The sequence below is a fragment of the Glossina fuscipes genome, unplaced genomic scaffold, assembly GCF_014805625.2.
Source record: "Glossina fuscipes isolate IAEA_lab_2018 unplaced genomic scaffold, Yale_Gfus_2 2, whole genome shotgun sequence".
In the NCBI taxonomy this organism is placed as follows: domain Eukaryota; kingdom Metazoa; phylum Arthropoda; class Insecta; order Diptera; family Glossinidae; genus Glossina; species Glossina fuscipes.
The window spans coordinates 17,565,841-17,580,570 of NW_023998416.1; the positions used below are offsets into that span (position 1 = coordinate 17,565,841).

The window sequence follows — 14,730 nt, forward strand, 5'->3', positions numbered from 1 at the left end:
AGATAGATATTTGTGGAAGTGTTTCTTTGCGTCCCCAGTAATATGTATATAAAAAAAAAAAAGGAAAAACCAAGACGAAGCGGATTGTCTAGCTTAGACCAGTTCTAGCTCTGCATCCACTTACAGCAGATAAGGTTTAACAAAACAATAAGCATTCAGCGGTGTACGGATTTTTTTGTTGGCCATCGCCAACACATTCAATTGCAAGTTTTAAAAAGCTATTATAATTTATGAGACCGGGAGCTAATGTGTGTTTATGTGACAGATAAACCGACAAAGGGATGTACCTGATCATGAATATATTTATTTTTCTTAGTTGCGTATGTGAAGCGATAGAATGCTATTCTCTAACCCTCGACTGATGAATATGAAAATGAAAAGTATTTGCGCAACATGTTGTCGGTTGATGTTTAAATGTCATTACTACGAGCGGTTCGGGTATATAGTAAAATAAGAGTGTCATTGACGGCCCGATATTATCTGGACAAAGGAAATTTGTCTTCTCATTTTCCAAATGACTCAATAAAAATTCAAATAAAAAAACCGAAACAAAAAGTTAGAAATATGAAAAGATCATACATAGTGGTTGGCAGAAAGGTCGATGCGTTGTTTTGGCAGTAGATGGTGTTGATGCCATATACCGGGCAACATTCACCAAATTGTTTCAAACGAATATATGCTTATGGTAGTTTTCCAATTCTTTGCTTGTGCGAAAAGTTATACTGATATGAAAATGGGTGAAATATCTGAAGTAATAGGTAAAGGTAATGTTCGGTAATGTTCGGTGAGAGTGTTGTGAACGAACGAAGAATCCAAGCGTGATTCGGTCGAACTCGTTCCGGAAATTTCAATGTCAAACAAACATCTCGTTCTCGTTGGGCAGTCACAGAAAGAGCCGATCAATTTGGAATTGGATGAACTGGATCTAGCGGAGGCACTAAACATCAACCACATGACAGTTTCGATTCATTTGAAAACAACACACTACAAGAAGGAGCTCAAAAGAAAACCAAAAAACCGCACAGACTTTTTATATCACCCATTACACCGTGTGCAACGTTTAGAAAACAATATTGTATAATTTTTTCTAAGAGGAGACAAACCATTTCAGTCTTCAATGACGTTGTCTCAATCGATTTAAAAGAAAAAAACATCTACTTAGAGCATGACAAACATTTCGTCGTAAGTATTTTCTTATTTACTTAAACGAATGGCTACAACCTTACGTACATTTGTGCGAGATTCACTTTTTATGAATTGCACACCGACATATCAACCATTTGTCAGCAACAATGGTAATAAATTTAAAATTATTGTTTACTGAATTCGTGAGTTATGCGGTACTTGTCTTCCATTATTCCATGGACTTGGTGTGAAACAACCCAATGCAAGTGACTAGTTTTTTATACTTATGTAGACTTTGTTAACAATTTTCTTCAATTGCCTCAAGTGATGCTTTATACTTTTACTTTATTTTATTCATTCCTCTTTTTATAGTTTTCTTCTAGATTTTCTTATTTCTTTTGCGTACCAAGAGCTTATATTTCGCTGTAAGGTTTCTTTTCTTACTTGATGTCATACTTAGTTATTTTAATGTTATAATAGCACCAACTTGTCATTTAAAAAACACTACTGCCGATGATAGATATTTCCTAGCAATTCAAAGTGGGTGGCATATATTACACTAACAAAGTTCTCTTACAATTTATGATATCTCGTAGCTATCGAAAGACATTCAATCACTCGAATAATGTAATTAATTGCGAGTGTGCATTGACATTAAACTTTTCCATTTGGTAAAAAATAATCTTCATACGCCACTCTTTCCCGTCTCTCTGGCAGCTTTTCCAATTGCAGTCAATCAATAGAACATCTCTCCTCGCACGGCTGCGGAAGTATCTGTCTCTTTGGAACAGTTATGAGAAAGTAGCGTTACATAGGCGAAAAATTTAAGTCGTCGATTCGAACAAGTAGTAATAAAAAAAGACAGCAAGGTATGTTGAGTGCAAGGGATGTGATCGCACATCGACAGCCTATTCTTTATTCTGCTCAACTAGGTTTTATATACGTATGCATCATATTCATATGTCTTATATGTTTGGCTCGCAACCGACATTATGTGATTTATCAATATATTATGAAAGAACAGTATAATCTTTTTATATCTCGTGTCCCTAGGACCCGATGCGAATTCATTCCGCAATACTCTTTTTTTGTATAACACATTTAATCAGTGGATGTCTCGTATTCGTGACGGTCGGAAAGAAGTGAGAAAAAAGAAAGAGACAGGGAAGTGGCCACACTTTAGTGGTTATGCTCCCAATCGGTAAATATTATGCCTTTATCAGCTGCTCACTCATTATAACTACGACCAAAATAAAGTCTACCACACTGGGATATAAACGCGCGGTCGATGCGCTTTAAAACGTCAAGTATTCTCAACTTCAATTGACAATTTAGATTAATGTTGTCCTTGATTACAATTTCAAAGCCATCCCATCCCGTTGACTAACAAACCAGAATTCGATATAATAACGTTAGGGGTTATTATTTATTTATTTATTTATTTATTTTTATTCCACTTATACTAGAAACTCAACTAAACAAATAGCAGTCGAGTTCAATAGGCTCTTAATGCAAAACTAATATTAATTAACAATAAAATTGAGTATAAGCATAATAAAACAAATAAGAAAAAAAAAAAAGAAAAAGAAAAAAGAAAAAAAAGCATGTACACTATCAGCATAGGAGCACACTTACAACCGGTACAGGATCAAATTGCAAATGAACCCCTAAGCCATCGCAAACATGCATAAGCCTGGCAACCGATAATAAATTGACAATAATTCACTTTCGAAACGTAACGACGTAAGGACAAAAGCTAGTTTAAATACGACATAGGTAAATCGCGCGTATTAAGCAATGTTGCTTTAATGGACCTTAAAGAGTCCGATAACGAGAATAAGTGGTAGACGTCATTTAGGTTCTTGCAAACGACTCTGAGCGGATTGAACAGCTCATAATTAAATTTACACTGATTAAGCTTTACTAAGATAAAGTGCCTAGAGAAGCGGTTAGGGACATTAAAGCTTATTTCACTAACTAATGAATGCGCAGCAATAGCACCATTTATTACTTTAATTAGAAAGGAAACGCCAAGAACAAATCTACGTTTCTCAAGAGACGGTAGGGACAGCAGAAGCAACCTATTTTCATACGGAGGAAGAGAGGCAATCGGATCCCAACCCAAATTTCTAAGGGCAAACAGCAAGAATTGCTTTTGAACTGATTCAATTGAATCTACGTAGCACCTATATGAAGGAGACCACACAACTGAGGCATACTCGAGTATGGGTCTAACCAAACACATGTACAGCCTTTTCGTAATGTAGGGATCATCAAGCTCTTTGGACCACCTTTTTATAAAACCAAGCGCGGACCTAGCTTTGCTAATCGAGAGCTCAATATGCAAGTTAAAACGTAACCTATGGTCAAATAGGACGCCTAAATCCGTAATCGAATCGACGTCCTCCAACTTATGCGAATCTATGAAATACTGAGTAATGAATGACTTTCTTCTTGAGAATGAAAGCTTCTTACATTTACTCAGATTTAGTTGCAGGAGATTCAAAGAGCACCATGCAACAAAATTATCTAAATCACCTTGAAGCTGATGTGATTGCGATTCAACAGAGAAGGAAGAAAACAGTTTCACATCATCAGCATACATTAAGATCTGGCTGGAATTAACCACCGATGGGAGATCGTTAATGTATAAACTAAATAAAATGGGACCCAAGTGACTTCCTTGAGGTACGCCAGACGTAACGGGGAATTCATCCGAGCTAATGAAGTTAAACAAAACTCTGAAGGATCTATTGTGCAGATAAGAGCTTATCCATTTCACTAAGTAGGGTGGGAAACCAGAGGCTTGGAGTTTAAAGATAAGTAGTCTATGGTTAACCAAATCAAATGCTTTGCTTAAATCAGTGTAAATAACATCTGTGCGAGAGCCACTAGAAAAAGCCTTGAAAACATGACAGGTAAACTCTAACAAGTTGGTGACTGTAGATCGCCCTTTCCGAAAGCCGTGCTGGTGCGGAGAAATATACGAATTAATGGCAAAGGCTAAATGCTGAGTCACAATACGCTCGAACAACTTGGGCAAGACACTCAACTTGGCTATGCCTCTGTAGTTCTCAACAAATTGTCTACTTCCACTCTTGTGGATAGGAATAAGGAAACTACTCTTCCAACATGAAGGGAAAACACCTGAACACAAGGACACGTTAAAAATCTTTGAGATCACACCACACAACTCGACAGCGCAAGATTTAAGTACACATGATGGAATTCCATCAGGTCCAGGCGAACAACTGTATTTTAGAGAACTTAACCCTTTGAAAACATCATCTTCCGAAATAACCAAGTTAGGTATTGAAACCGAGTTAGTTATAGGGTATGGGTAGTTTCCTGATAACTCAAAATTAGCAATCGAAAAGTTTCGTCGGAAATACTCAGCAAATAGATTTGAGATTTCAAAATCATCCGAGGAACCAGAGCCATTAAAAGAAACATGAGAGGGATATGTGGAAATTTTTCTTTTAGAGTTAACAAATTTAAAGAAGAATTTTGGATTAGCAAACAGAGAGGATTTAATGAACTGAAGGTATCTGCAGTAATAATGATGGTTGAGGGAGTTAAATCTATGCCTCGCCACCGAGTAAGCGACATAGTCGAGCGCAGAGCCACTTTTCGAATATTTTTTGAATAGCGAGTTTTTTCTATTCTTGTGATATTTAATTGTCTTATTAAACCACGGGGAACATCTGCTTCGAGGTCGACAATGCTTGATCGGAACAGATGCAGCAATAGCTAGATTTAATGTATTGTAGAACGATGGCATTAAGTTTTCAATACTACCGGTTGAGAAATCAAGCGTCAGATGTGAAAGACGATGTTTTAGTAATACAATATTGATTTTATGAAAATCATAATAATTATTTAAACAAGTTTGAGTTGGCACATTAAGGCATTCCAACAAACCATCATTAATATGATGAAAGGAAATGCATATTGATGGATGATAAGGATCCTCAGGTAAACTAAAAGGTGGGCAACGATTTACGTAAATCTCGGGAAAATTGGCAAAGCAGAGATCAAGCAGTCTACCATTACAATTAGGGATACGATTATATTGACCCAAATTATGATCAAACAATTCATTAAAGAACACAACAGCCCTATCAGACGTTGAAGTAGGAACCAAACAGCCAGAATTATCAGTGTTACACCAAGTGACTTGAGGCAAATTGAAGTCACCCAATGCAACGACCAAATCGGTGGGTCTAGACCGCTTGGCCACTTCACAAATGAGGGCAGCGTGTTTCCCGTAAATGGAGATATCAGAATTTGGGGGAATATAGGAGCAGGTTATGAATAGATGTTTATCAGGCATATTCGCACGAATAGCGATAAATTCAACGTCAGGAGAAGTGGGAAATTCAATTAAATTGGACGGGACTGACGCAGATATGGCAATTAATACACCACCACCAATGCGATTTACTCGATCATTTCTAAACACTTGGAAAGAATTATGAAAAAGTTCCGACGAATGTAGATCGGGTTTTAGCCAGGTTTCAGTAAAGGCCAAACAGAAAAATTCCGTGCTCACTGAATTTAGAAAAGTGGAACGAATTTTCGAATTTAGGCCCCTAACATTTTGATAAATGAGAGATAGTGGGCCTGAAGAAACAATTAGTTTTTTGAAGGCGACAAGACTATTGCCTTGGTATTACGGGGACGATCACGAGGGATAAATTCCTTAATTAAGGATCCTACCGGCCACAGTGATTTATTTAACAACATATCACTGTTTTCAGTCGGAACTAATATTTTAAAAGAGGAGATTGCCCTAGCTTGAGAAGGAGCCATTTTGAAGATGCTAACACGCTTTAAGTTGACTAATGGGACTTTCGTCGCCAGATAACCTTTTATGTTATCCACCGATGTTTCAGGTGTCAGTCTTGACACAAATATTGCTTTTCTGGGAGGAACTGCCGTCAAGCAAATGTCATTATTTGGAACAGGAGGGGGGTTCACAGTAGGAGAGTTTCGAGTTGGGGAAAATATAGATGGGGTTATCGCCCTTGTACCGGCAGCTTGTGAGACTTGCTATTAAAGAACATAACATATACTGCAATGATGAGTGTGCCATACCTAACTAAGGTAAAATCAACTGCAATGTTCATCGCAACGACAAGTATTCTGTGCAAGAGCCAATGTGATATATAGGGCTGTAGATTTAGCACAGTTCGTATGAAATCCTCCAGATCGTTAGCTATGACAGCCGCCAGTTTTTTAGCATTTTTGCTAACAAGTCTGTTTCCACGAAAAGCTGCGGGGAAAGGGCGGATGACCATGTCCTGAGATTTGCAACATGGAAAAGGAGAAAGGTTAATGAAGCTAAAACGTTTGTGGACGAGTAATGTCGGCAGATGAAATAATTTATTCGACAATCTGTTAAATGCTGAGGAGATTTGAGGCTATCACGGGCTCGAAATACGGAATAACGGCTTCTTGATTAAATGCCTCCGGAAGTCAAACCAGTTACAATGGTATTTAAAAAATTAATGTCATCTGTATTCCAGAATACAAATCGGATAGTACGCCTTAACAGGCTAAACATAGCGCTGTCAAATGTCATTTTAATCATATAAAGCTATTATTCGCTCGTATATCAAAAAAATTCGAATGAAGGTCGTTTGATCCCTGCACACATGCCCTTATCATTCAACTTTTACGTACATCCAGAGCATTTCGAAAGACATTGACCAGCTCACGGCAGCACGTATCGAATTATTGTAAGCGAGCAGTGCAGTAAGGCAGTAAGTGTAACAAGATATTAAGTGTAGAGTTATTGAAGAGTGTACTGTTCGCCGAATTATTGAAATAATTGATGGACCTTTTCAGAGTTTTTTGAAATTTTAAATGACATCATAGCAGTGTATCGAAAGCAGCGAATGAAACGTCCTTGATTCTCTTATGTGGTTTTAAATTAACTCCGAAAGGAGAAAAAAGTGTAGCCTTACTTAGCGCTTCAGTAACGGTTCGCATTTAATTCAACTTGCACTTCCTGTGGTACTTTCCGTTTCTTTATAATGTATTAGTCTCACGAACGGAAGAAATGAAAAGTGCAATAATTCAAGTGTATGCTTAAGCAGCCAACATGTTAAATGGCTCAATGACGGAATCAATATGAGGAAACCCACACATAATCATAATTCAATTAACCCACTGGTGAGAAATGCAGGAAAATACAATATTTGCTCTTCAAAAAAAAAAAAAAAAAAAAAATTTTACTTTCTTGTTGTTTGGCTAATGGCGCTCGATCCCAAAACAGTTTTCTCAGATGATTGTTTATGTTAGTAATTCATGGTTGTGACCATGTGGCGATGTTTTCCTCTTTTTTTTATCCCTCTATTGCAGTTTGTTATTCTTTTATTTTAAATGTTCGTTTGTTCTTCGAATGAAGCATATATGCAGGTGTCCGTTCTATAGTAAGTTATATCTCAAACACGCTACACGATACAGCACGATATGAGCGTGACCGTGTTATACGAAAGACGAGTGTGCGTGTTTGTTAACCTCAATGTAAGCAAACACATAGATAAGAATAAAAAAGATCATATAAGCAGTTTTCTCAATCGCTCACTACTCTGGCCACCAAGTTAATGGGCACAATTAACTCCATTTATTAAAGTAAAGAAAGGGAATCCAAATATATTTCTATACAAAAAAAATTAAAAAATCTTAAATTCAAATTTTCTAACGTTTGAATTTGTCTTGGCTTCCTTTCAAAATATTGAAAGCCTTTCTTTCCTAGCAAGCAGTGAACGTGAAGGCGGAAACCAAGAGAAGGAGAAATAATAAAATTAAAATTATGTGCAATGGGAAAATGGGAAAATTCTGCCATAAAGAAGCAGTTAACCTTAGATAGCGTGCAACCTTAGCATATATATTCTATGTATATATTTCACTATTCATGAACTTTAGAATATACTGCAAAATCCACGACCAACACGTTATGACTAAACGATTTAATGCTTTTGCAACAAAACCGCTTAATTATAATAAAAGTAACCGTTAAATTTGAGAAGGATTTGCGCTTATGTCTTATTAGAGAGCTTCATGCTAAGGTGCGATACGACAGACAAACTTTATTATGTCGTGCGTTATTAAAACAAATATGTACGCGAGCACCATAAGAAATAAGACAATTAGTTATTATGAAATAAAACAAGAAAAAGCATAAAACAACACGCTCTCTGCCTCTTCGCTAAAATTAACTTTAATTTATTTCTTTTTATTTACAGAATATATAAATTAAATTTTTCTTCTTCTTCTGGAAGCGTTAGAAAACTGTCAATGGATTTAATGTTTCACTGCGCATTTTTTTTGGTTTCCACCGTCTTTCTAATGCACACAACGGCATACGTTATTGGCTCTTCCAACGTGGCCACCAAACTAACTGACCCTGACGATGTCTTAACAATAGGGAAAATGTCGTTTTTGGAACCAACACGAAGGGGAAAATTTGTATTTAAACCTCAAGACTTGAAAGAATATGATGAAAGAACGGTTTTTGATCCTGGCGATGGTAAGTTATGGCCTGTGATCCACAAAATTGATAATTTACATAAATCAATTTAATAAATGCGTCGAGGACTTGCAATAAATTTTGTATGCACAAAACCGCAACCTTTTTTCTTTCCTTAACAGTTGCAAAAAATTTTAGTATAGAGCAGTCAGCTTCTAAATGGATGTTAATGTTAAAGACAATTAGGGAAATTACATTCGGCTGCCGGCGAAGCTTTTACACCTATAACCTTCCCCGTTGAAAAAAATCACAAAAATTTAAATATTGATACACTTTACTTTTGAGCGAATGTCGCTGATTTTCCACTTTTTGTACACACACTTTGGATTGATGCACAGAATAGACGTGGAAATATTTATCACTCAAATTATTGTACGATATAAATAAAAACCAATTCTTTGGCTTTCGGAAACAACGGTATTCTCAGGATATGTTACACTGTAGGCGTCTCCTTTGACTGACTTTGCTGAGTTTTAACATCAATCTTTCTACAATAATTTCCAATGTTTCTGTCAAATTTTATTTTTGCGATCAGGAGAGTATTTAGCACAAACATTATACAACGGAACGGGCGGACAGATGGACGGACAGACAGGCAGGCATTTGCGACGACAGTTGCACACACGAACGGACGAATAGACGGATAGATGTGCATACTTAAATCGATTCAGATTTTTGTCCTGGTAAAAAATATACGTAGTCAATATACCCACATCCTACGTTATTGGATATAATAAGAGAAAAGCGCTTACAAGACCGGTTGCACTGATAAAAAAGAGTACCACTTATTTGTGCTTCATTTTTACCATACGCAGCTGCACTGGGCTATTTACTTACAATTATCTCATATTAGTAGAGTTGAATTTTACCGAATTTCAAGGCCGGTTTCCTTATAATTCAGTAAGTGTAGAGCAGATAGTGGTAGTTCGTTTCCTCTTTCAAATAAGTATCTTCTCGAGTTCTGTCGTTATCTTTCTGCTCTGCTGCAACATATAAAAATAAATGATTTGGCTAATATATGGTTATATTTGTTACATTTGTTGCCATTCTCTTGCAAAGGTTTCAAGGCGAAGTTTTTTTAAAATCACAAAACCTAAAGCGAAGTCTTTATTTAAGTTATGTTCTAACCATATGGGGCCACAAATGAACGATTAACACTAATCTAAAATTTTAATTGAAAGTAAACATTGTATTGACACACACACAGTGATCCCTTAAATTCTCAACACAGTGCTATATGCAGGCATGAAGAGAATGAATTGTATCCGTATATTGTTCGCGTCTTTTAAATTATGAATCCCGAGTACAAAGTGACCAAATTGCAAATAGATCGGAAGAGTACGTTTACAGTATCACGTGAACATCTCTTTTTAAAGCCAGGAAGAATTGCTCATTGCTTACACACTGTACCAGACAAAAGTATAAAAATTTCTACATGTCTTCTGTGCGAGATCCTACATTAACTGTAGCAAAATGATAAAAATCTCTCATGCCCACCAAATATTGTATTGCATCAAAATTACATTTTTTTGCCAAAATGATTTTATGGAAATTTAGATTTTAGTTTTTATTTAGTCTTTTTTACACCATGAATAGAAATTTCGATCAGAGCCGAATATAATTTTCTTAGTTGTTTTTATTTATCGCTTTTTAACACTAATTAACCGTCGAAGTGCAAAAAGCATTAGGATAGGATAGGTAGTTTTTCGATTCAGTATATTAAGAAAAATATAAAAAACTGAAGAACTGTCCCTTTTTCTCTCCCCTTCATCAGGAGGAGTTCAACCCTATAGACGAAGTAAGAGAAATGTGTATTTTCCAGATCATTGAACAGTCAGACATGTAATTGATCTTTTTTGCTTCCATACTTATGTATGCCTAGATAAATTGTGTTTTATATCGGCTGTGCGCGCACACACACGCTGGGAAAAGGAGGTCTACGAAATTGTCTTTTCTATTTGTAGCAAACAAAAAATCCTCCTCAGGCATATACGTGGGTAAAGTGCGCATATCAGTGTAAATATGTTGCGTCATTTGGTATAGTGGCTCACTACTTCAATTCTTAAAAAAGTAGACAAAAACTTGACATATGATACGCGATACGTGACATATCCTTGTTTTAGGATCAGGGACTAAATTTTGAAGATAATTGTTCCGTCTCAAATCATCGGTCCTCACTAGGCACAAAAAGTGAATCTATTTTGAGAATCCTAGGCGTAAATATTCTTAGGTAGATCCGGATGTATGATCCACATCAACTTTGAGTCGAAATCGCCTTGGCAGCAAAACGAGTTCCTGTGACCGATGGAAACAGGAGACCGTAGTACGGGTTAAGTTCTAGTAAAACGATTAATGTCAAGCCATACCACAAACAAATGAAATAGCACTGAAGGCAGCACAAGATCATATGCGGCATACTCAGTGAACTCGAGTCCTTCCGATTACCACCTGCTTACGCACTTTCTGAGCAACGCTTTACCTCTTACCTAAAAGCACGAAATGCTGTTTTTTTAACGTGGGATCCACAAATCGTAAATGACAAATGACAAAATATTTTTTGTCATTTTCATACAATAAATGCGTATTTTTTTTTTAATTTTCCGGTTTCATAATAACACAGCTAGTGATTGGCGAACTGATACGAGCACAATCGGCGAAGAACTGTGCAGTTTTAACTTCGGGTTCAGGGGTTGCGTTTGATATTCTTCACTTTAACTTAACATTTTTTTTCCAAATGTCTTCATTTGCAATTTATTTACAGCAATTCAACATTTAACGAATGGGTAAACAATTAAAACAGAATAAAAAACAATAATGTAACATGACATTAGTCAGGTTCCAGTGAATTTAAAAAATATATATTTGTTTAATTTTTGACTTCAAGTCTTGGGTACGCATTAAGAGAATCAGTATTGTGTCTTTTCAGCCATCTTACTTTATAACTATCACCTAACAAGTTTACGGCTAATATATTAGACGTTTTATTTCACCTTTAACTTCAAACAAACACATGTAAAACAACAATATAGCGATGTGTTGTATTAATAATAATTTTGTCACTTGCATGGTTGAGTGTTTATGAAACTCTTTAATAATAATTGTGACTCATGTGGTTTAACAGGCTTGACATCCGTTTAATTTCAATACTCATATCTGGCATTTCATATCATGTATCTATGTGTGTGTGTGTGCAAACACATGTAGGGATTCTTTCTTATATCAGTGACTGCTGTATGAATGGTTCTTTAAATATTTATTTCACATTTTAGTCTTTTCTTTTATATTTTATTTTACAAGCAAAACAATTTCCGAACGGAATCATGTAACAATTCTCTCAATTGATTTCGAAAAAGCATTCGACAGAGTTGGTCTTCATGTTATTTTAAGACTCTTGAAATCATGGAATGTTCGACCCAAATTCTTCACCTACATCAAATCATTCATGTCGCATAGGCAGTTTAAAGTTAGAATCAACAATCATCTCTCTGATTCCTTTCCGCTAATGAATGGCAATCCGCAAGGATCTCCTCTTTCTGTTACGCTTTTCCAGATCGACTTCAACGAAATTAGCAAAATTCTTTGCCGTGTACCGAGGATCGAACATTGTCTCTACGCGGGCGATATATACATTTTTACAAAAGAAAAAGAAAGCACGAAAGCAATCAACATCCTCGAATCTATTGGACGAGAGATCGCCGCATGGGCAAACTCGTCAGGGGCTAACATTTCCTTACAAAAATCAGAAAAAAATGCACATTTGTTGGAAAGCACACTGACTTCGGTTAAAAAATTCTATTTTAACAAGGGTGAATTTCATACAGTACGTTGCTTGGAGAAACCATGCCCTTAAAAATTTTCCGCTCTTTTCGTGTTTAACCTCCATGGATTTTGAAAGACTGCTCTTTTGACATCTCACTGTCTATGCACAAGAAAGAAGATACTCCAAATTACGTCCTCAGGAATCTAATAACTGAAAAAACCCAAGTATTGGAGAGTACCGGTTGGAATCTTCTATACACAGACGGCTCAAAATCTTCTGGTCTGTCTTCTGCTTGTGCCGTGGTAGATGCTTCAGGATAGGTTCTTTTTAATAACATATTTCACGAAAGTACTTCAACTTACACAACCGATGCCAGAGCTATTCTTCACGCTGCGAACCCCATAAAAACAAACTTAAAACCGTCATTGCTTATCCGAATTAGAAGCTATTCGAAATCCTTCGACTTCGAGATGGAGCACCGTCAACAAATTAAGTAATATTATTACAACACCCGATGGAAAAATTAAAATGTTATGGGTACCTAGGCATATCGGTTTATTGGGAAATGGGCGGGCTGATCGAGCGGCTAAATACGGTGCTTCTGCTCCTCTAATTGTGGATGATGTCATGGAAAAGTTGGATCTACAAAGGTACATTGGAAGAAAGCTTAAAGAGAAAATTACAGAGGGAAATGTACAATACCAACATCAGCACTGCTCCGTTATTAACGCTCAATTAACTCCACCTTTATATCGCCTTGGCCATACAATTGCAACTCTCCAATGGATCTTAAAGAAGTCTTCCCCTCCAATCTGCAATTGTGGACAAACTCTCACTAAAATGCACATTCTCTGCGGCTGCCTTAACTTTTCCTTGACTAGAAATATTGCATTTGGAACAATTAACCCTATAGACATTCTACAATCAGCTTCAGAACAAAATATCAATTCAATATATTACTTTATTAAAACTACCAGGCTCAATATCTCAGAACTCAATGTCTTTTTTTTAGTCAAAGAATTTATTTCACTACTCTAAAATTGTAATAATAATAATAACGATAACAATATTAATAATATTTTTACTTATCAGAATTGTTTCATGTCTTAAATGCTGACATAGCAACTACAAATGAAAACTTAAAAATGCCATCTCAAAGCAACGACTACGAGGAGACAATTGGCAATGATGTAGACATCATGGATAAGGACGACATATTACAAAAATTACATCAAGACCTACGAGATGAGCAAGATATAGTCACGAAATCGAACATACTGATAAAAATGTTAGAGGTAAGATTTTATTTAAAAAAAAACGGTTCTTTCTCATTTCAATTGTAAATAACAAGGATCCCAATATGGGTACCTTACCATTGGTCTACATGGAAGAGGAAGCTGAAGACACAGAAGCTGATATGTCCAATATTAACATAAACTCGAACAGCCTAACAAAACGATCTCGTTATTACAGACGTTTTCCTTGGAAGCGTCATCACAAAAATCGAAAGTAAGTTAATTAAAAAAATTTTTTTGCTTTTGCTTTTTACCGACCAACTTCCACTGCCAGCACATATGAGCCAGAATTACGTTACGCCTGCACGCCCACAAAAGAGGACGTTTTCCAATTGCTGGTTAATTTACATGAGAACCGAAACGGCAGGAGCGCCAGAAACGCTAGAAACGGCAACACTATAACCTTCTGTAACCGTAAAAGGCCAGCTAAAGCTATTTTTACTAATATACGATTTTTAGGTTAAAAGAAAAGCGCAAATTGCAACAAAAATTTCAAACAAACAGAAAGATGTACATTAAAAATTTCTAATTAATGGAAAACCAAAAACCATAATAAAAAGAATTTTAAAAAAACTTTGCAAGCCTTTTAGAGCAGCTATCGTTATAAAAAAATTTGATGTAATATATATATAATGTTTACAGCTATCCCGCAACTGATTAAAAAGCAAAAAAAAAGATATTTATGTAAAAGATTATAACACAAAGAAGTTTAGGATTCGATTTTTACATTAGTGGAAAGATGTGCAAAGGTCAACAAGATCCAAACTACGAAGTTCTCACTTTTAGGTCAAACATGCACAAGTAATTCTCCCTCTTCCTCTGACCATTAACGTTTCTACGCATAGAAAGAATAACTCCTGAGCGCTTAGTCAATACAAAAAAATATTATATTGATAAGATTAGAAAAGACCCTTAAGTCGTTGGCTTCAAATATCTGAAGAATGGAAATTTTGCTTCAAACTCTTAAAAATTTGAAATACGTGAGCCAGTTAAAGGCGTTTTAGCAGCTATTT

General features: G+C 36.0%; 1 protein-coding gene across 1 annotated transcript; it reads left to right on the forward strand.

The window, feature by feature from the left end:
- Window positions 1-8,400: 8,400 nt before the first annotated feature.
- Window positions 8,401-14,217, forward strand: LOC119634122. The gene is made up of 4 exons (XM_038028071.1): window positions 8,401-8,662; window positions 13,515-13,717; window positions 13,774-13,931; window positions 13,992-14,217. Exons 1-4 carry the CDS (start codon window positions 8,431-8,433, stop codon window positions 14,179-14,181), a joined length of 783 nt encoding a protein of 260 aa, XP_037883999.1. The 5' UTR covers window positions 8,401-8,430; the 3' UTR covers window positions 14,182-14,217.
- The last annotated feature ends 513 nt before the right edge of the window (window positions 14,218-14,730 follow it).

Bases quoted from the DNA above. Each gene is read 5' to 3' on its own strand.
- LOC119634122 (XM_038028071.1), top strand. From the start codon at position 8,431: ATGGATTTAATGTTTCACTGCGCATTTTTTTTGGTTTCCACCGTCTTT. The intron at 8,663-13,514 runs GTAAGTTATGGC...TTTACTTATCAG, and splicing joins GGTTTTTGATCCTGGCGATG to AATTGTTTCATGTCTTAAAT. The intron at 13,718-13,773 runs GTAAGATTTTAT...GTAAATAACAAG, and splicing joins TACTGATAAAAATGTTAGAG to GATCCCAATATGGGTACCTT.